The sequence below is a fragment of the Cavia porcellus genome, unplaced genomic scaffold, assembly GCF_034190915.1.
Source record: "Cavia porcellus strain 051 isolate PalLab524CR breed Dunkin Hartley unplaced genomic scaffold, mCavPor4.1 scaffold_40, whole genome shotgun sequence".
Taxonomy (NCBI): domain Eukaryota; kingdom Metazoa; phylum Chordata; class Mammalia; order Rodentia; family Caviidae; genus Cavia; species Cavia porcellus.
The window spans coordinates 6,165,944-6,188,152 of NW_026947523.1; the positions used below are offsets into that span (position 1 = coordinate 6,165,944).

Genomic DNA, 22,209 nt, shown 5'->3' on the forward strand with positions numbered 1-22,209 from the left:
TTCAAATTAAAATTTAAACATAGTAAACATCACGTTCCTCAGTCATACATTTCTCCTTCAGCCTCCCCAAACCATATGCAGTGCTGAAATGTCACAGGGAGCCAGCAGTAATCATATTGGACAGTGCACATAACGAACAATTCCAATATTCTAAAATGACAGTTTATTAGAAAGTCTTGGTGTAGTTGGTCTCTGGAATGTGGAAAGGCCACCTGGGGAATTTGTTCTGTTTGCATTTCAGGCTGACAAGAGCACACTTCCCCAGGACAAGGATTGACGTGACTGTTTCGAGTTATGACTCAGCCTTGTATTATGGACACATTTCCCCACACTGAAATCACAGGTAGTTGGTCCTTACTGCTGGAGCCTGTAGGAAAATCCTCAGTCTTCCTCATCACTGGAAGACCATCAAGGATTTTCCCACACTTCATGCTTCCCATCCAGCAGTCCCACTTGGAGCTGGTGATAAAGAGCTGTCAACCATTTTTACTGGGACCACTGTTTGCCATGGAAAGTAGCCCAGGAGCTGAGGGTCTGAGTCTCAGGTTTTAGTGTGCAAATGGGTTCTGGTAAATACTGGCAACTCCAGTACCATCTCCTTTAACAAAATCTTCACCCCGAATCATGAAATCCTTTATGCCCCTGTGGAAGGTACTTTCCTTATACCCCATTGGAGTTCCACCTTTTGTGAATTCTCCAGTGCAGAACTCCTGAAGTTCTTGGCTGTCTTCAGCATGACATCTTTAAACATTTCTATCTTTATGCAGCCAACTTTGTGGCCACCAATGCTGACATGAAAGTACAATCCAGGGCTTGTGGGGATTATATTAGCCATTGCCATGGCTCTGACCCTGAAGCATGAGTCCAGAGAAGCTTTATTCTAGATTGTAGTTCTGTACAGGGATATATAAGGATTGTAAAAACATATGGAAGGTTTCAGCTGCCAATCAGTTTAGCCACCATATTCACAGGGCCCTTAGTGGGGCACATATTATGGCCATCTACTTTTTAAAAAATTTTATTTAAGGAGAAAAAGAAAAAAACAGAAAAAGGGTTCAAGTTATACAGAATTTCAAAAAAATAAACAGTAAGAAATCACTAGTTAATAGATTACATATTGTCCTCTTAGCAACTGTTGTTCAAGTTACAAAATTAAAGCATATAAATTGGACATTCAGTCAGACTGCAAACAATTCTGTTCAACGATCCAACAAAAACTCAGTAATATGGCTATCTATCTTATATGTTTAAATATACATGCACTTATATCCTTCAGAGCTCTTTCTTTTCCTCTTTTTACAGTGACAATTACACATTTTGGGTTTTATTACTCCCACAGTTCTTAACACTTTTTTTGAAGCAAATAAAACCAAATGTGACATAACAAAACAGAGTCAGTCAAATCAAAAGGATGGACATAGTACATAATGTAAAAACAGAATACAAGGTGATCAACAATGGTTACCATAGTGCCTCTTGCTATCTTAAAAAGAATTGCCTATATCATCAGTTATAATAAAATTGAACAAAACAGTAAAGAACAAAACCAATAACAACAAAACATTGGCTACATTACAGGACTGCAAAAGAAGATAATAGTCAAACTAGAATGGTCATCCTAGTGAATCTTATTGTCTTCACAGTTGTTGCCTATACTCTCAAATTTGGTACTATCAAGCAAAATAGAATAGAGTAAAATCAGTCAAAAGATGGTGAGAGCAATACAGGGTTTCAAATCAAGTTAATAGGAAATCAAAGTGGGTTACTTTAATATATCCTGCTATTTTTTATTTATTTTTTCCCTTAATTAAAAAGATAAAAATAAAAAAATAAATAATAAAAAAGGAGATTGAGATAAATGAGGACATAACAACAAAACAGCACAGCTCAGAACATAACCATATAAGCATAATAGTGTTTCACCACAAGATATCCTGACATAAAAGTAGTTACCATAGTTTCTCTTTCCTTGAAATCTTTGAGTATAACTTCATATACTGTAGCATCAAAGATATCAAGACAATGTAAAACCATTCAAGAGAATGACAGTATTACAGGGTATTTAGAACCAACTAACAGAAAATGAACAATGGTTTCTGTATAATCTCCTGGTCTATAAAATTTGTTTATATTATCACATATAATAAAATCCAATAAGATACCACCTGTTAAGACCGATGGAGACAAAAGAACAAAAGCTTGATGGGACTTCAAAACAAGATGATATTAAATCAGCACTAGCTATTATGATGTCTTGTTTTCTCCAAAATAGCTGTCCATACCATCCAACTTTCTCTGCCTCATTTCTGTTGAGATCTTTTTCTGTCATTAGTTGTCAGTTTGACTTCTTCATTTCCTTTCTGCTCCATTCATTGTGGCCTCTCTACCTCTATTTCTGGAATCTTGGTATTTTTCACTTTTAGAATGTCCTGCAGTATTCTCTGTAGAGTTGAATTGGTGGTCGCAAATTCCCCTAGTTCCTCTTTATCCTGGAAGCACCTTGTTTCTCCATTAATTTCTACAGACAGCTGTGCAGGATATATCAATCTTGGCTGGAGGTTATTGTCTTTCAAAGCTTGAATTATTTCACCCCATCCTCTTGGTGATTTGATGATTTGTGCCAAAAAGTCTGCTATAATTATGATGGGTGTTCCCTTCTAAGTGATCTGTTTGTTGTCTCTGACAGATTTTAATATTCTGTTCTTATACTGGATTTCTGGAATTTTAATTATTATATGCCTGGGTGTAGTTCTGTTTGGGTTGTAGGTGGCTGGGGTCCTGTATGCCTCATAGATCTGATTATCTTTACCTTTTCCCATACTAGGGAAGTTCTCCTTGATTATTTTTGTGACTAGCCTTTGCAGTTCATTTGTTTGTATGCCTGATTCTTCCTTTACATTCTTAATTCTTAAGTTATAGATCCTCTTATCATCTTCTAGCCTTTGTATTGTTACTGCTTGTTTCCTTGTTATTTTTAGGAAGTTTTTCCTTTCATGCTCCCATGTTACAAATCTGTCCTCCAGTTCAGATAATCTATCCTTAGTTTCTTTCAAGCTGTTATGCCAGCTTTCAATAGAATTTTTGGTTTCCTGGTAATCTCTTTGAACCTGCTTCATGTATTCTACGTTTTCTCTATTTTCTCCCTCAAACAATTCTCCCCTTTTTCTGTTCTTCCATCCCACCATCTGTTTTTTCTTGGGAGGTACTTAGCATTTCTTTAACTATTCTACTTATATTTTGCTTTACTTGGTTAAATACTTCACTTTTGAACTTGTCTACCAGGTCCCAGAGATACTGCTTTATGTCTATTGGTGCCATGCCTGATATTGCATGTTTTCTGTTCTCATTCTCCTTTGCATTTACCTTCCGTGGATCAGTGTCCTCAGGATTGGGGACTGAGGACCCTTTCTTGTTGCTCCCTGTTCCCATACTTTTGGTTTCTTCCATACAAGCGTATATAGGAGGCTCACTTTCTTTCTTTGTTGGTTACAGTTTGAATTGTGCTGGCTAGGTGTTGCTGCCCACTGCAGTGTACTAGGGAGACACAGACGGGAGCAGCCTATGCTGGACCTGCCCCTCCAGGTCAGTCAACCTGCTGAAGGCTTCACTGCATATGGTGCACTGCCAGGCACTGGGACCTGGTTTGGGCTAGCCTATTGGGTCTTAGTCCTCAGCATCACCCAGGTCAAGTGCTCCCCACCAATCCCACTTGAGAGGGGAGTATGTTACTGAAGTCACTGCAGCAGCCTGTTCCAGCTAGTCTGCCCAGTCCCAGAATGTCTCCTCTGTTGGAGCCTCCTAGTCTCTGGAAGGGTCCCCATTCCTCTCACTCACCGCAGGTTAATGCAGGACTCCTCACCAGCTCTGTTTTCAATTCAGTTCACCGATTCCCACTCTCAGAGCTTTCATGTCTCTATCCGTGCTGTGCCAATTCAGATGCAGCAGCGGCGGCAGGAAATTCAAGCTGCGGTATCCAGAAGCACAGGTTCCAGCTTTGGCACTGAGATGTTAGCTGTCCCAGTCATAGCACAGGGATTGCATTTCCAGTTGGTTTCTCTCAGGTTAGTTCGTTCCTGGGTCAGCAGGGTATATCTCCTCCTGCTTAGGACTCCCCATGCTGTACCATTCCTTGAACCTAAGCTGGCTATCTCAGAAAGCCTCCATAGCTACTGTTATCTATCCACCATGTTCTCCTGGAAGTCCCATGACCATCTATTTAACCCCACAATATAGGGCAGAGCAAGGTAGGCCCAGATTTGCCATAATCAAATCCTAGGAATGGATGTGCTAAATCCCTCAGCCTCTGGGAAAGTTCTCCTCTGGGAAAGGTCTTATGGGTGTCAGTGCGGTTGAGCCGGAGTGTATTTACTTTCTGTTCTTGGATTCAAAATATGTGCTGTAAAAGCAGCAGGGACAAATTGTGCTTGAGTTTTCACACTGACTGGAGAACAAAACAGGACCAGCTCTGTCTCAAACAGGCTGTGGTCTCAATTTATAACTTGTGGTCCCCAATAGAAATGTGCCTGTTTCCAGAACAGTAGGCTTCTTTCCCTACCCCTGCCAGCTCACTATTCTCTGGCTGTGATCTTCTTCAGAGGCTGTCTCAGTTTCTTTTCCTTCCCTGGACACATTACTATATAATCACAAATGAAAGCAGGACATATGTCTTGGTTACTTTTCTCTCTCATTGAGATGCCCAAAATAAGGGAAGGGAAGGTTTATTTTTCACAGGTTGGAGGTTTCAGTACATACTCAGCTGGCTCCAAGCAGCAAGATGGCATAGTGGGGCTGCCATAAACAGCTAGGGGGAACCAGCAAGAAAGAGAAGGCATGCATTCTTCCGGCCATTACACTGTATGCTGGCTCCACCCTGGGTGAACATAGCACTTCTACCACCACCCAAGCACCAGACAATGAGCAAGTCATAAATGCTAGGTTTGGCCGGGTCCATGAGTGCATGAAACTTGGTCAGAGTTTGGAGTGCTGACGTATAAACCATAACAACAGGATTCTTTACTTCACAGCTTTTAAAGAATTGAGTGCACAGCCTGCAGTCTGCCGTGCAGGAAAGGCCTGGTGGAAGGGTTGCAGAGAAAAGCTGTTTGCATCATGGCAGCAGGGAAGCAGAGACAGAGGAGAGGGGCCAGATGGGGATAGATGTACTGTGCTAGGTCACAATGCGGGTTTTCTGCTCTTCCCAAGGCCTCACCTGCTCACAGCACTTTTCTCTGTGGAGGCATCTGTGTGTTACTCTACTACTCAGCACCCCATGATCCATGCCCCTTCCAAAAACTTACCTGTGAGAGTTTTTAGGAACATTCTAGATCTGCAGTTTAAAAAAGGTTGGGGAGGCTGCAGTGCAATACAGTGTTGCAGAGCTGAGGGAGAGTGAGCCAGGGGCCCGTGGCTGAGCTCTGTCTCCTCCAGGAGGGAGAAACAGGTCTAGGTGGCACCACAGCTGATTGGTCCCTGCTCTGTGAGTTATCAGAGAGTGCTCTGGGGATGATGGTCCAGGACTTGGAATTGAGAGGCCAAGCTGGAGGCGTCTCTGTCCCCTTAAGCTAGGTGAAAGGGGAGTTGTCTTTCCATGGTGTCATCACTTGTTGTCACTTCATGGACCTTGGCCCATGGGAAGTGGCACAGGATCACAGCAAAAATAAATCATTCCTGAGACCAGGCTGATGACATCAATCCAATTTTTAATGTCTCCTGGCCTCTTATAAAGGCAGGGCTGAGACCTAGATGGGGGCAGAGCTTACATGGTGTACCTGGAAGGACATAGGCCCTAGGTGCAGGGCCAGAGCAGGGCAGTGCCTGGCAGGCGACTCACTTGGTCTGCCAAGGACATTCTGGGTCCCAGTCTGCTCAGACCTTCTCCTCTGCCAGAGTCCTCAACCAGAACTCCAGACCTTTATTCCCCATAACTTGTGTGATTGGTGAAGAGCAACCCCCAGGCCCATAAGGGCCTAATCATATGTGAGTGCTGAAGCCACTCCCTAGTCTTTGGCAAAAGTGAACTAGGGGAGAGGCTTGCAACAGGGATTAAAGAGGCACCACAGCATTCAGATTCTCCTCACTGAAGCATTTTGATGTGTTGTAGGAATACTGGGTCATTTTTCCAGAAACATTCCTTGCTACCTTTTCCCCTTTTCAGGTTCCTGCTCTGTGAGATCTGTGAGCCCCAGGTTGGTCTGTCCCTGGGGATCCAGCACTGTGCATTGTCACCACAAGGAGATGTTGTGGGAGTTCTGTAACAGTGCAGTGTGCTTGGCACACAACGTGTTCAGCATATGTTAATTCTTACAAATTCAGATCTGATTCCTCTGTGTGAGCTTTTCCTTCAAGGAGAAAGAGTAGGGCATCAGGAAATGTACGATAGAGGGCATGGGTATCTGGGTGGGATATGAGCAGAATTCTAACTCAGAGGGCATCAGGAAGATGTGAGCATGGTGAAGAGCAGAGATCTGCTCTCTGGAAAGGAGGTTTCCTTACAGTGTGGACCTTTGTGCTCTGTACTACTGAGCAGATTCTTTCCTATGAACCAGAGTGGTCGTACCAGACACAACTGTCCCTCCATTAGGAGGTGGGTAGTGTCTGTTTGACTTGCCCAGTGCTACCATAGCATGCAGAGCAGGCTGTGCACCCAGCTGCCCTGAAAGAGCAAGGGTGAAAGGGGAGGAGGATGGAAAGTTGGGCTCCTGACCCTGTACTCTGTGCTTTTCACTGTGATGCAGCAACAGAGTTTTTTCCACTTTGGCTTTTGGTTAAAAACAGAGGAAGCCAGTGGACCCTTTGGCTGTGCTCTGGCTGAGGGGCTGTGGGTAGCGGATTTGTCATTAGTATAGCACGAGAGGTCCAGTGCCAAAACACATGGATCCACAAATATTTGGGAAAAGTCAGTGCTGCAGTCCAGAGGGGCTGGGTGGGCAGTGACTGGTGCTGGCCATGAGGCTGAGACAAGACTTCTCCCCTCCACTCTTCTCCATTAGATGAGGTCGTGGGCTCATGAGTGCTTATGAACCATGTCATTACTGCTAGTGACCACCTGGTCAAAGTGTAGGGGAAAGAAAAAAGCCTGTTATGTCCTGAGTCAATCACGCTGCTCACTGGGATGCAGGAAATTTAAATAGGGATGGTGGGCTGAGGAACCGCTGCCTAGGAGAGTGAGGGGCACTGTAGTTCTCATGCCCTAGTGCAGTGCATGCTTCACGTGCTGCTTGGATGTGAGGAGAAACTGCAGCAAAACACCATCTGAGGAGTCCAGGAGCTGCATGTGAGACCCAGAGACAGGACGCCTGAGCACAATCTCTTATTCACAGTGACTATGAATAACTGTTGTTCCCGTCCTGGAGCAGATCTCTGCTCTTCACCCAACCTCCTGTTGTGCCCTAAAAGTCTCTTTGCTCCATCCACTCGCCTCTCCTTCTGTAGCCAGAGGACCTACTGTGTATCTACTGTGACACATAGTCACTAGACCGTCTTGGGTTTTGCATTGTTGTTGGTTAAATTATTTTTAAGTTGACTGGGCTACCCAGAGGAATCCGCAGATGAGGCTTTCAAAGAAGAGGCTTGCAAGAAGAGCACAGGCTTCTCTATGGAAGGTCAAATAAAATGTGAGCTGAAATAAGGAGTTAAGAATTCTGCATCTCAGGGCTGCAGATTTAGCTCATTGGCATAATCGCCTGCCTGGCAAGCGCAAGGTCATGAGTTCCATCCCTGGTACCAACAACAACAAAAAATTTTATATCCAGCTGGGTGTGGTGACACACACCTGTAATCCCAGCCCTCAGAAGGCTAAGGCAAGAGAATCTTAGCAATTTTGAGACCAGCCTGGGCTACAAAGTGAGCTGGAGCCAGCCTGAACTACATAGTGAGAGTGTGTCCCAAAAGAAAAAAAGAACTTACATTTTTCCAAGCAAGGTGTCACTTAAATCAGAGGGCAAAGTGACCTGAACTGCTGAGGCTGTGGTGCACACACGGTATCATCTCCTAAGGGAAGAACCCTATGTTGCTCACAGAGGAGGCCTGACATGAGCACGGCTCAGGGCTTCATGGGTAGTACGAGAACAGGTCTTAGTTTCTGTCCTTGAGGGTGGTGCGGTTGAGCTTCCCTGTGTGTGAGTGCCCTTGTGTGCTTCGCTGGGTAAATAGGCACACACTGACTTGTCTGTCTGTGGCGTGCTCAGAGAGGCCACAAAGCAACTGAACGTGCTGGAGGCGGTTTTGAGAATCCTTGGACACCACTTAATCCCTGTTGAGCAGCAGTGTTATCCACGGAATCTGCAAAAATAGTCTTACCGCAATGTGACAAGCCATCACACACCACCAAGTCCTGCTGGTTTCGTCTTTCAGCTCCCTGAAATCTGCTTTTCACTATGCTTCTCGGAGCAGTGATGCATGATGGGTTAATGCTGAAACCCACATACCCAGTGTGTCTAGTGCCATGGAGCTCTTCCCAGGACCCTCCCCTGCCCTGTGTATCAACAGGAAGTGGCAGAAGGGGCAACGACTTCTGGAATGCTTCTGTTCTGATCCTTCCCTGCACCCTCTGGTTGCACAATGAACAGAGAGGTTGTCATGCAACACAGGGCAAAGGGCAGCCTTAGCTGCTTTATAAGAGGACAGCCAGCCTGTTCCAATATGCAGGGAGAGGTAGATATGCTCTCTGCCTCCAGCTTCCCAGAGTGGTGAAAGCTCGTTTTTTGTACAGAGTAACCTGGTTGTTGCTGGGCAGCCATGGGTCTGCAGATCGGGGATGCACTGTTCTCTGTGGCCATGGCCGTGGTCATTTTCTTGTTCCTTGTGGACCTAATGCACAGGCGCCAACGCTGGGCTGCTCGTTACCCACCAGGCCCTGTTCCAGTGCCTGGGCTTGGTAACCTGCTGCAGGTGGATTTCGAGGATGTGACGTACTCTTTCTACAAGGTGGGGGAGCTGGTGGTGGGGAGCAGCCAAGGTCAGGTGACCCCCTGAAGAAATGGTGGTATATGAAGCCACATTCTGGACAAGGACATGGTTTTCTTCATGAAGGGAACTAGAGGCTCTGTCTCGTGGAGGACTCCATCAGGGCATAGAACACTGGAATTTCCATAGGGATAGGTTTGGGAGGACAAAGGACAGGAAGTTAGGCAGGATGGGGTATTGGGACTGGCATCCAATTTGATGGGACATAACTTTCGTAGGACCTAAGGCCTTTCTGGTGACATCAGAGTCTTGGGGCTGGGGGAACAGGGCAAGAGAATCTTAAGAGCACTGGAATCAAGAAATTGATGTTGAAAGAAGTTCTATCTCTAGCATCAAATCCTTTGTCTGGCATGGGGTCCTGGTCCTCTCTATTCCATCTATGAACCTGAGTTTCCTCATCTGAGGAATGGGAGAGGATAAGACCCTGCGTCCACATTTCACTGACAGTTTCTGCACTGTGCTCAGGCAGTCAGGTCCAGGTGTAAGGTGGTTGTTTTAAATTAAGAAATGTGGCAGGAGCCTGCAGATGTTAGCTGTTGGGCAGTAGCTGGCCAAGAGTGCTGGTGTAGCAAGAATGAGGCCATGAGCATGATCATCACTGCCACAAAGAAAAAGGAGAAGAAAACAGTGAACAGAAAAGAGAAGGCAGTAGACCTGGTGTTTGCACTGCTTTAACTGGGTCTCTACTTCTTGAAAGCGAGCCCGGGACACACATTACGGCAGCAGTCCAGCTTCACAGACACCCTGTCCCTCCATCTGCAGCTGCGACATCGTTTTGGGGATGTGTTCAGCCTGCAGTTTGCCTGGACTCCAGTGGTTGTGGTCAATGGGCTGGCGGCTGTGCGGGAGGCTCTGGTGAGCCACAGCGAGGACACATCAGACCGGCCCACAGTGCCCAGCAGCGCACTACTGGGCTTTGGACCAAAAGCCCAAGGTGAAGGTCAATAGGTCACAGGTAGCATTAGGGTAGAACCTGGGGCAGTGACCCACAGTGGACAGGACTTAATGTGCATGGTAATATGTTCAAGGGTCAATGGACATTCTTGTCCTCTGGGCATGAAGTCAGAAAAGCAGCTGTTGCACAATGGTGGAGGCAAAGTTTGTGTCGGATCATCAGCCAGGAGTGAGGGGAGGATGCAAGGGCACAAGTTAGTACTTTCTGGTCCTGACTGGAGCTCCACATTCCAGGAGTTGTTGGAGCCTACTATGGACCCGCCTGGCGTGAGCAGCGACGCTTCTGTGTGTCAACACTGCGCAACTTCGGCCTGGGGAAGAAGTCCCTGGAGCAGTGGGTGACCGAGGAGGCTGCCTGCCTGTGTGCTGCTTTCGCCAACCATAGTGGTAGGGATGGGTTCAGGGACACAAGGAAGGGACTGTGTACAGAAAGGGTAGAGAGAAAAGGCAACAGCATAACATGCATTTCTATTCCCAGGACAGCCCTTTTGCCCCAAAGCCTTGCTGAACAAAGCAGTATGCAACGTGATCTCGTCCCTCATCTTCGCACGCCGCTTTGAGTATGATGACTCCACAGTGATCAGGCTGTTAGAGTTGGTAGAGGGCAGCTTGAGGGAGGAGATCAGTTTGCAGCTTCAGGTACAGGGTTAAGGGGATACTGTGGGGGGACAGTGTCTGGCAGAAGGGCTCTGAGAGGATAATTTGCCTGCAGTTGGGATGGGAGTAAAGAATCAGGGAGGATGACTGCAGGGAGAAAGGGCTGGTGGTGGCGAATCAGACAGCAGTAATAGAAGGGTTGCTGAGGCTCAGGGCTGCAGAGAGGATTAGAGCCTGTGTGCACCCTGGAAGGGACACAAGCTCATGACATTTCCATGGTAGGAGGTTCTGTGGCAGCTCAGCAGCAGGAGAGAGCTTTGCTGCTGGCACAGTGGAGGCATCGGGGCAAAGGTGTGGAGCATCAGTCCTTGGGTCACCATGGAGGTGGCTGGGTATGAGATGACACCTGTGGGTCTGGAGCACAGGAAGCACCCAGGCTCCCTTTGTGCTGTCACAGGTAGTGAACTCAATGCCCCTGCTCCTGCGCATCCCATGGGTGGCTTCCAAAGTCCTGCCTGCACAGAGGTCCTTCATGGTCTTGAATGATGAGCTGTTGGCTGAGCACAACACAAGCTGGGACCCAGACCAGCCTCCCCGAGATCTGACTGATGCTTTCCTGAATGAGGTGCATAAGGTGAGAGTGGGCTGTGAGAAGGTATCAGGGTCTGTGAGCCAAGTGTTCTGGGAGGTGTGAGGCCAGGTGGGGCCTCATCATCTTCCAGAAACCCAGCACCTGTGCTGAGGGGTGGTGCATGGGGACATTTGTGCCATTCCTCCCACTTTCCACTGAGGCCACCCTCTCTGCCTGTCTCAGGCCCAGGGGAACTCCGAGAGCACCTTCAATGATCAGAACCTTCGTCTACTTGTATTAGAGCTGTTTGGTGCAGGAATTGGGACCACATCAGTTACGTTGTCCTGGGCTCTGCTCCTCATGATCCTGCACCCGGATGTGCAGCGTGAGCTGGGCTGGGCATGGATGGGAACTCCAGGGCAGAGAAGTGAGGACAGCTGACCTGGGAAGCTCATGGTTCCCAGCTGAGGCTTGGTCATGCACATGAAATGTGATGTTCAGCCCAGCTGGATACAGCACTTAATGCAGGCTTGGAGAGGGTCACAATCCAGTCTCCAAGGACTGCCCCACCAGGGTATCTTTCTCTGACCAGGTCAAGTGCAAAAGGAAATCGATGAAGTGATAGGGCAGGGGCGACATCCAGAGATGGCAGACCAGGCCCGCATGCCCTTCACCAACGCCGTGATTCATGAAGTGCAGCGCTTTGCAGACATCTTCCCAATGGGTGTTCCCCACATGACGTCTCATGACACTGAGGTGCAGGGCTTCCTAATTCCCAAGGTAGGACTGAGACCCTCATTCCGCAGTGTGGCTACTGCCAGTTGTAGTCAGGAAGTGTTCTGCCATGTACCCCCAATATCACTGGTGCTGCCAGGCTCAGCCTGTTTGTGTGGTGCTGTGCCCAGTGCTGCCCTGTGCCCACTGATCCCCCAGGGTAATTAGAGAATGAATTAACCCAAGTAAGGAGTTGTTGGAGGATCCTGTGCACATGGGGAAGTGTGGGACTGTGGACACCCTTGGCATCACTGTCCTGTGTCCTTGCCTTGTGATCATGGATGGTCCTGTGAAGCTTCTGAGACTGAAGGGTAATTGAGAGGCTCCTTGTGTCTCTGTACGCACACCAGCCTAGAGTGCATCATAGAGTGTGCTTGTGAATATTAAGTGTCAGTGTTCCTGTGTCCTGTATCTCAGGCCACATTCATGCCATGTGTCTCCTGCCAGGGGACGATGCTCCTCACCAACCTGTCATCAGTGCTAAAGGATGAGACTGTCTGGGAGAAGCCCTTGCACTTCCACCCTGGACACTTCCTGGATGCTGAGGGCCGCTTTGTGAAACGTGAGGCCTTCATGCCATTCTCCGCAGGTGATTGTAGTGGGACCATCTTTTCTCTCCCCTTCCTGGATTCCACAGTGGGAAGGGGCTTAGGATTCAGTCTCATTGATCACTATCTCGCCCACAGGTCCCCGCACATGCCTCGGGGAGCCCCTGGTCCGCATGGAGCTCTTCCTGTTCTTCACCTGCCTGCTGCAGCGCTTCAGCTTCTCGGTGCCTGAAGGGCAGCCCCGGCCCAGTGAGCGTGGTGTACCTGCCTTCGTAGTGCCTCCATCCCCCTACCAGCTCTGTGCTGTGCCCCGCTAGAGGATGCACCGTGCCCCACTGTACCCTAGATAAGTTACTTTATGTACAATAAACCAGCCTGTGACTGTCACCTGGTGTCTGTATCCAACCCTCCTTACTCAAATCCGTGTGTGATACTTTCACCCACATGTCTAAAACCAGCCCTGATTCCCTGCTTTATCCCGACCTGATCACTGCAGTCACCACATGAGAAATATATCTGCTGATGCTCAGCGGGTAACAACCCACCCCTTGTCACCATGGAGACCCAAGATGGGCTGCTGAGTTGGGGGCAAACCCTAGGCAGCAGTCAGAGCTCCATGGGTGTCAGGTAGGTGGTGAGCATTAAGGGATTTCTCTCAGGAATAAATACAATCCCTGAGAGGGGACTAGATGATGGAGATCCCCAGTGTCCCCTCAGGTTCAGTGAGTAGCTAGAAAATACAGTGGACATGGCAATGTTCTTATACTCGTTGTTATGGTTTATTACAGTGACAAAATACACATTCAAATCACAGCAGTGGAAGGCACAGGGTTGGGGTCTGAGGAGAGCACCCAGATGGACACAAGATTCAGCAGTGGTGTCTGAGGAGAGCGCCCAGATGATCAGTTCTCCCAGCCACAAGGTGTACCTGACACAATGGGCGCTCCATACCAGGGCAGACACAGTCCAGCCACACTGTCCAGGGGTTTTCTTAAGCTGCACTCTATTGGCACAGTGCACTGACATGGCTTGACCTCAGCGATGAGTTTCCATTTACTCTGGGTCATCTTGAAGCAGTCCAGGGCCCACTTAGGCCAGGATGCTGGCATAAATTGTGAGGTTTTGCTCCAAGCTCCTCCAGGATGATCTCCTCAGGAGGAATCAGTGAAAGCCTTAGGGAAAGCTTCCCTGCTGCCCACCAGGATTCAAGCGCTTGCTTTGGCACATGCAGGGTACAATGCAGGAACCTCCTATGGTGATTAAGGCACAGTCCTGCCACAGTCTCTACCGCAAAATGCTCACAGTCATAGGAGTATCCTTATGTTTTCATTTCATTCTGGAATGACACCTACCAAACTTTAGCATCTTCCTCTACTACTTTTTCTTTTTTGCTCATGCTGAGGGTCAAACTCTAAGCTTTGTGTGCAGCCAGCAGATGCTCTGCCAGTGAGCTCCACTTCCAGCCTCACCTTACCCATTTTCCAGCATCTGCAGTGCTGTCACAGGTGTTAATAATGGACAAAGAGCTCACTGACCACCGGCAGCTGTCTTCACCACGGAAAGCTGAGGCCCTCAGCCCCTCACACAGCAGCGCCTGTGCCCCCCTCCCCACCCCTTGGCAACCACCACCCCTGTATCTGTGAAAATGATAACTGCAGGGGAGTCATCAAAGTGGAATCCTGTCTGTGTGTCTGTTTGACTGACTTATTCCGCTTGAGGGAGTGTCTTCAGGTTTCCTTCCTGTTTCGGCAGATAGCAGTATGTCCACCCTTTTTAAGCCTAGTTATTTTCCACTGCGTGACTATGTAGTTCTCTTATTCCTGCGTTTCCTTTTCCTGGGATCATTTAAAAGTGACAGTGCATCGTCTGAAAATCTTATGTGAAAATTTCAAAATAACAATTTGTGAATTTTCAATTGTGAGCCTCACTGACGAGCCTTATTAATAACATTAATCTTCCTCCATGATGTTCACTAAGAACCTGTATACCTGTGTCAGGCACGTGCTTGCCCTGCTGGCCGCGGACCTGTCTGTCTCTTGGCTGTGTGAGCAGCTGTTTCCGTGTCACGGTGCTGGTTTGAAGGTGGACAGTGCGGAGCAGCCGTAGGCCGTGGCACAGTGCCTTCCTCTCACCAGGGCGCTGAGCAGCACAGCAGGCAGCCAGGAGAAGTGCTGCAGCACAGGAGAGACCGGATGTGAGAGCCCGCATCACACACACTCGGTGTGGCACACTGTTGCACTGTCCTCCTGGCCTGGTTATACACCACCTTCTTCCTGGTGCATATGTGAGGGAGACACCGTAGTGTATGTACAATCGGTTGTGTCTGCCCAGATGGGAACCAGCTAGCTGGGGTCTTGGGGGTGCTCCCACCTCCGAGGGTGACTGCTGTCCCAGTTTTCTTCCTCCAGCCCTCTGTGGATGCACAGTCGTCTTGCCTCCATTCCTGTATCACAGTGAAAGCTGCCACAGTGGTCCTGGGTGTGCACTGACACTCGCAGAATGCACTGTGATTCTTGTGGGTGTGAGCTGAGAGAGAAGGGCAGCTTCTGAGTAGAGAATTCTCCTTAGTTTCAGGAGAAGGGCCCTGCTCTGTCCCACACGGTGGCGTTACCATTTGAGGGTCTCGTGGAGAGCCCCAGCCTGCACGCCTGCCTACCCTTGTTTTCCGTGGTTCCCTCACAGGGGCCATCAGGATGGGTGTGAGTGTTTTTATTTGCACTGTGCTAATAATGAGTGACACTGAGCATCCTTTCCCGTGCTCGTGGGGCCTACTGTATAGTTTCCTTGGAGAAACGACAATTCAGACTCTTTGCTCATTTTTAAATTGAATGATGTCATTTTGGTTGTTGTATAGTATTTCTGCTATTAACGTTTTCACACGTGTGACTAATAGTTGTTTTTCTCCGAGCTATGGGCTGCCTTTCCCTCTCTTGATGGTGACTTTTCATGGACAATACCTGTAATTTTTGTGAAGTCTCATATGCTTTCTCTTTCTTTCCTGTGCCACTGGTATCTATGCAAAATATCACTGCCAAACCCAGCTCGGGGAAGAGTTTGCCCTCTCTCTACTTTGTGCTCATTCATGTCGCTCTCTGATCTGTTTAAGGACAATCTCTGTGTGTGCTGTCAGCTGAGTGCTGCACTTCATTCCTGTCCCCAGAGATGCGTGGGTTTCCCAGCACTGATTCTTGAAAGACTGTTCTGTCCCCATGCACTGAAAATCACTGGGCCATTTTCGGTCAAATGAGGAATGTCAGGAGGATGTTTAGAGAGCACGATTTCCTTCTCATGCCAAAGCATGGGCTTCTACAGATGCAGGTGGTATAACCCGCTCTGCCCAGAGGCTCAATGGAGAGCCTACTGCTCTTAGGCTATCAACCAGTACAGCTTGGTTTTGACCTCAGTGTGTTAGGGGATTCTAACAGGACAATATGAGGTCACCCTTCCGGGCATAAGAATTTTTAGATCAATTATAGTCTTAAAGTACTCCCCATATTTGCCTGTCATTGATTGAAGGGTGGACCTGTGGCTTGTCATTGTCCAGGGTGTGTTTCCTAACCTTTGTCTGTTACTGTGTACATCCTGTTTCACAATCACGTCACTGTTTTTTCATTACTGAGCTTTGTACTCATAGCTCCAACAGTGGTTTGACGTAACTTTGGACTTTATTGTAGAAAAGTGATACCACTCAGTACAATCAGTCCTGACAGCTTTAAACTTTGATCTTTTATTAAGCTGTCAGTATGTGAAGAAGTACTCTCTGGGGAGGCTGGGTGGTGACATGGTACACTGGTTGAGGGGTAATTACTTTCCTTTGGTTGTGGGGATCGAACCCAGGGCTTACATATGCTAATTCTCATGAATATGTATGAAACGATGTTACATGCTGTTTCTGCAACAGTGGAGATGATCATATGGCTTTTTCCTTTGGTCCTGTTAGTGTGGTGTCCTGCACTGATCAGTTCTTTTGTGGGAGGCCAGACAGGAAGATGAAGGCCAAGAGGCCTCTTAGGTGATCATTAGAGAGGGTGGCGTGAGCCATGCTGCCAGGCTTCAGGGAAGGCTGATGCACTGAGTCCAGCTGTGCACTCGGGTATGCACCATGGAAGGTGGGTGACAGATGAATGCTGGTTTCTCTTATCGTCTGTGACCATGTCTGCATGAGTGAAGTCAGGATGCGCCAGTCACACAGGGCTTTTTGTCAAAGGGAGAGGACAGCACCCTGGACCCCACCTTTAACCTAATTCTGTGTCTCTTGTTGTTGCATCTTTACTGTCCCTGGGTCACTTAAACCCACAGGTCACCCCATGCAGTTTTCATATATTCAAGCTTCGTAGCATTGCAGGAATAGTTTATACAGGATGAATGTCAGGAAGGAAGCTGTCTGGGCCTTGGTGTCTCCAGCAAAGCCTCTGTTGCTCATGAGTCTGGTGGGGCCCCATGGAAATGTGCCCAGCTCAGGGAGCTGAGGCACTTAATGACTTGACTTTGTTGACATAATAGTTTTCTCTAGTTTCCTGTGAGGCCACCAGACATGGAGTTCTGCTGAGCAGCTCTTCTTCCTGCCTCAGATCCTGCCCTCCTCTTAAACTCTCCATGAACTTATTCCTATGCTGATTGTATCAGTAAACCATAGGTACTGGGCAGTTCCTTTTCTCCCATCAGGAGAGAGGGATCTACCTCACCCAGCTTTCTGTATATGGATTCCTGTGTTCCTCATCCCCCAGTGTCCTTCCTCTGGAGTGTCAAGAGCCATGCTGAGTGTGGCAGGTAAGTGTATAAACACTGATACATATGTGTGTATGCATACATATTTCTGTAGTTGAATACTTCACACATATGTACATGCAAACACACACATGTGTATGTGTACTTATGCTAGAGATAGTTCCCAAAGACTGGGGAATGGTAGGCAATCCTCCATGACTGAGTCGTATCCTTAACCCTAAGTTTTGATTCACTGTTAAGGTCAAGGTTTTAAGTATTTTGTTGAATATTTTTGTGTTAGTATTCTTCAGGGACAGTGTTATGCTTTGTTGTTGTTTTGTTACAGCAAAAGGAAGCATTTTCTGATCACGGTGTTTGGGAAAGCTTGAGAAGTGTATATGTTAGTTTTGCTTTAAATGATTCCTTAGATTTCCAATGAAGCCACATGGTCCTTGGCTTTTCTGGGCTGGTACATTATTTTTACTAGTGACTCAGTCTCCTTAGCAATGTAAGTTGTATTCAGACATCTGTTTGTTTTTGACTTGTCAGTTTCTAAAATTCCCTGGACCTTATCCTTATTCTGCTCATGGGAAGCCATTACTAAAATTATACTCATAAATACCCTGTTGATTGTATTATTTGTCTCGTGCATACTTAATTGAATCTTTGCCTTTGTCTCTTTTAGACTTAAAGCTGTTCACCTACCAAAGGATGAAAATGCCTGCTATCTACTGAGGGCCACTAGTTAAAAGATCTCAGAGTAGCCCTGACTGCCATTGAACAACTTCAACCCCCTTAAGCCTGAAGAAGTCAGATTGGTCTCCGCCCATTATCCCTCATGGCAGTTTGGGTTACTTCTTCAGAGAAAAATGCTAAAGGCAACTAAGTCAGTTAAAATGTTATATGCAGGGTCTCAAATATTTAGACAAATATTATAGACAGGTTAGAGCTTCAAAGTAGCCAGCACAGAGGACCAAATGTCTTGTGACCATGGAAGAGACAGATAGCCCTGCTGTAGGCCAGATCCCAAGACAAAGGCTAAACTTGGCACTCAAACCCCACAGGGAGACCTTCTTATTTGGTTTTTGTGTTTTCCATAACAGAGATAAAAATCAAAAGTAAAAAATAACAATCTGATCTTTTAACAGTGACACTTAGAGCTCTGAGACAGGTAAACTGAGACAAGGTGGAGCTGCCGAGCCTCTCCTGGACCATGGTTCAAGTGCGACAAAAAGGGCAAGAAAATGCCCTTTATACAGTGTCACAGACCATTGGAAGAGCGACTCTCCTAGCCACCAGAGAGCAGGTAAACCATCCTCTGATTCCTTGCCCTCACAGGAGATCTCATCACCACTGAATTCATCACCAGCTGATCTACTTGGACTTGATGCTGAAGATTGATGGAGCTTGGGGTCCAGAGTCCCCATTAAAGTATCCCTCTCTGAGCCCCAAGTCTCACTGGATGTCTTAGATAAGACATTATCTGTACTTGTCGGCATGGAGGCCATGTATAGTGCGCTTCCTGAGTTTTCCTTGTATTAAGTCCTCAGTCTCTATAGTGGGTGTTGATGGCTAACCTATGCAGCCTCTGCAGACAGGGACCATTCCATGCATGTTCCAAGCTCTCTTCTTTATGCATAGCTTTCTAATAATTACAACATGTCCCACACCCCTTTTAGGTAGAGATATCCTTCAAAATCTTAACTTCTCCTTTACCTTCTCCCTTCCCACAGCTCTAGTCCTCCAGACACTGTCACAGTGCACCGCAAAGCCATCAACTCTTCTTTCTTCTCTAGTTGATCCCATAGTTTGAGATACCTCCAATTCCACCCAAGCTACCCATGCCAGGCCTATTTTAATTCATCTCAGAGATCCTTCAATTTTTCCCTGCATTCCCCAATATCCTACAGCTCCCCAAAATTTAGAGACTTAAACCTGTAATGAAGCACCTTTTAGACAACAGTTTCCTTAACCCTACCCATTCACGCTGTAATACTCCTGTTCTCCTGTAATCATGCCTGATGGGTCTTACCATCTAGTGTAGGACCTTAGGGTAATCAATAACGCTGTTACCCCAATCCACCCAGTGCTGCCAAGTCCTTATACCATGCTCTCTCATATCCCTCCCTCCACCACTCACTTTACAGTTGTAGTTCTTAAAAATGCCTTTTTAAAAACCATCCCCCCTATACCTTGATTGTCAGGACACCTTTGTGTTTATGTAGACTGACCCAGACACTCAGGTCTCAACAACTTACACCTGTCCTCTCTATATTAGAAACTCTCTTCAGGGACACAGAGCATTGCTTTCCTTTCCTATTCATCAATTACTCATCAATTGCACAGACACACCCCTGGTCAGGACTGACAGGTAGATTTTACACACATGCCCTGCCACAAAACTCTCAAATATCCTCTCACATTTGTTGGTACTTTTTCAAGGCAGATAAAAGTGTTTCCCACAACCAGGAAGAATGTTGATGTAGTTACCTGAGTTCCATTACAAAAAATCAGTCCAAGATTTGGTCTACCTCACAGTATTGAGTCAGATACTGGTCCAGCCTTTATTTCTCAGATCTCTCAACAGGATTACAACTAAAATGTAGTGGCCCCTACCTGACCTTCTTCAGAACTTCAACGTGGTCAAGGTTCCTGGTCATCTCATCTTCTGTCTCCCGTCTCCATCTCACTAAGGCTCTACAGCCACAATTTTCAGGCTAGGTCATGTTTTGTTATTGTATTTCGTTCCTGATCCCTTATATTCTATTAATTTTATTTTTTTACAGTAAGACTCTGGACAGTCTTTTGTAAAGACTCCCTTATCTCTTCTGTATAACAACGATCTTAGTTCTCTCTGCTCTCAGCTGTTTGATTAGACATGAGATCCCTGTGGGTCTAGGCTCTCATCTCCCTTAAAATCACACAGCCACGGCCCTCCCCAGCCCTACTCTATAATTTCCCAAACATGATTCACCTGTCAGGCCTTATGTTTCTCATGCTTCTTATTCTTTCCAGCTCAACTCCTAGACCGAAGACAAACCCTACCTACCTATACTTTTAACTTTTACCCTTTCAGATGAAAAAAAATCACCTCTCATAACTTCACTCCTCCTAACCCCACACTTATTTTTCAGATTCTACCTCATAATAGCCCTGATGGAATGATACATTTAGATCAACGGCACCTTTTCTTCCATGTCTCCAGGGTCCCTGCCTCCTCATAGCACCCTGTCTCTTTGTTTTTCCAATCTAGGATGTGAGCATTCACCAATCATAATGCTGTCCTGGCTGAAATATCTGATACCTACTAGCATTTACATGGGCATCAACCATCATTGTGTCACCCTTCTGAACTCCAACATGGCGTCCCATTTCAGCAGTAAGTGGTAAGGGAGAGACTTCACCCTTTTCCTAGCAATAAAAAGACAGGAATGAAAGAGTTTTTCCCAAAATAAATTACAGGACATTATGGTGGTGGAAGGCCAAATTGGGGGTGTTTACCCTGAGGTCACTTCTTCCTTTCCCTATTACAAGTTCATTTTCCTTTCTCAGTGCACACAAAGAAAATTCAAATCAGCTCCTCCTGTGGCATCAATGCTCACCCTAAGCACCACCCCCAGATTGAAGGTTATATATATCCACATCCCATATCCTGTCAGAGGAAAACCCAGACCTCTGTCGGGTATGGGCTCCTCTCCATGTCCTTGGAATAAAGGCCACTTTTAATTTTTCTTATATTCTGCTCCTTTATCATCCTGAAAAGCTCTAGCAGTTTTCTTTTCTTTTTCTTTTTTATTATTTATTTATTTGTTTATTTATTTTTGTCTTTTTGAGACAGGGTCTCACTATGCAGTTCAGGTTGGCCTTGTTCTCTCTTTGTAGCTCAGGCTGGTCTCGAATTTGCAAATGATTCTCCTGTCTCATCCTCCAAGTGCTGGGATATAGGAGTGCACCTATATCCCACCTGATGTGCAAAGATCCTATTTCTTGCTACTTCTGTTTACATAGATTTTGTGCCTCTGGAAATTTGTCCATTTTTAACTATAGAACTGTTTTTAAAACACTCTATTGGATTCTTTTTCTTTTCACAGAATCTGTGCACAGTACCCCCTCTCTAGGCTGATCTTTGTTTTCTTCCTTCTCTTCTTATCCCACATAGCAATAGGCTCATCAATTTTGTTGATGTTTATCAAGAACTAGTTTTAGTTTCATGAATTTTACATTTCATTTTCTTACTCTGTATTTTCTGTACCTGTCTGTGTCTTCTGGGAGTTTAATCCAGGGAGTACTGAGCTATATCCCTACACCTCACACACCCTTTTTGAGACAAATCTATTCTAAATTGTCCAGACTATCCTTGAGGTTGCAATCCCACTGTCTCATCCTCCCTGTGCAGGTTAGCAAACCCAGCTATTTCATTTATCTCTGTTCGACCCTTACTTATTTCCTCCCCTCTCTACCATTGGATTTGGCAAGCTCATCTGTTTTATTTCTTTAAGGTCTATATTCAGTTGTTTGTTTTAGATCTGTGTTCATTTTTAATGTAGATATGAGCAGTTGTACATTTTCTACTTTCTCTGCATGCAATGTGCTTTGGTATGCAGTGATTTCCTTCCCATCCACCTTAAGTTATTTTCTATTCTTCTTTAACCCACTGGTCATTTAGGAATATGCTGGTTCATTTCCACATATCTGTCACTTTTCCTTCTGCTAATTTCATACATCTTCTATTGTGGCCAGAAAATAGTTTTATATGAGTCCCAATTTTTAAGAACATATTGAGATCATTTTTGGACTGCTGTTTGTTCTGTTGTGGAGAATGTTTCGTGTGTACTTCAGGAAGATGAGTACCCTGTAGTTGGTGGGTGGTGTGTTTCAAATCTGTGTGAGAATAGTGTTATTCTTATCCTGAATTTGCATCATCATCCTATTTATAGTTGTTTAATCCAATACCAACAGTGGCTTACTGAAGTTCTCAACTACAACCCCAGTACATTCTCCTTTTCCTTTCAATTCTCTTAATTTTTTTAATGTTCACGTGCCAATTAGCAAGGAGATGTGTTCTTGGAACTGTGTCCTTTGACAATTCTTTTT

At 46.2% G+C, this 22,209-nt stretch overlaps 1 protein-coding gene and 1 pseudogene across 2 annotated transcripts; one reads left to right on the forward strand and one right to left on the reverse strand.

The window, feature by feature from the left end:
• Window positions 1-310: 310 nt before the first annotated feature.
• LOC101788324 (peptidyl-prolyl cis-trans isomerase H-like) lies at window positions 311-841 on the reverse strand (annotated as a pseudogene).
• A 7,810-nt stretch (window positions 842-8,651) lies between these two features.
• Window positions 8,652-12,795, forward strand: LOC100722262 (cytochrome P450 2D16-like). Of its 2 annotated transcripts, none has more exons than XM_063243673.1 (9): window positions 8,652-8,925; window positions 9,727-9,904; window positions 10,153-10,305; window positions 10,397-10,557; window positions 10,973-11,149; window positions 11,330-11,471; window positions 11,679-11,866; window positions 12,308-12,449; window positions 12,547-12,795. In XM_063243673.1, the coding sequence occupies exons 1-9, from the start codon at window positions 8,737-8,739 to the stop codon at window positions 12,723-12,725; spliced, it is 1,509 nt and encodes a 502-aa protein (XP_063099743.1). In that variant the 5' UTR covers window positions 8,652-8,736; the 3' UTR covers window positions 12,726-12,795. The 2 variants fall into 2 exon arrangements, with proteins under 2 accessions (XP_063099743.1, XP_063099744.1); XM_063243674.1 differs by having other exon boundaries at window positions 9,727-9,898.
• Window positions 12,796-22,209: the final 9,414 nt, after the last annotated feature.

What these genes read in the sequence shown, in the direction of transcription:
- LOC100722262 (XM_063243673.1), top strand. Translation starts at nt 8,737, where the DNA reads ATGGGTCTGCAGATCGGGGATGCACTGTTCTCTGTGGCCATGGCCGTG. An exon ending in TGCTTTCGCCAACCATAGTG is followed by an intron (nt 10,306 to 10,396) that starts GTAGGGATGGGT and finishes TTCTATTCCCAG; the next exon opens with GACAGCCCTTTTGCCCCAAA. An exon ending in AGGGCTTCCTAATTCCCAAG is followed by an intron (nt 11,867 to 12,307) that starts GTAGGACTGAGA and finishes GTCTCCTGCCAG; the next exon opens with GGGACGATGCTCCTCACCAA.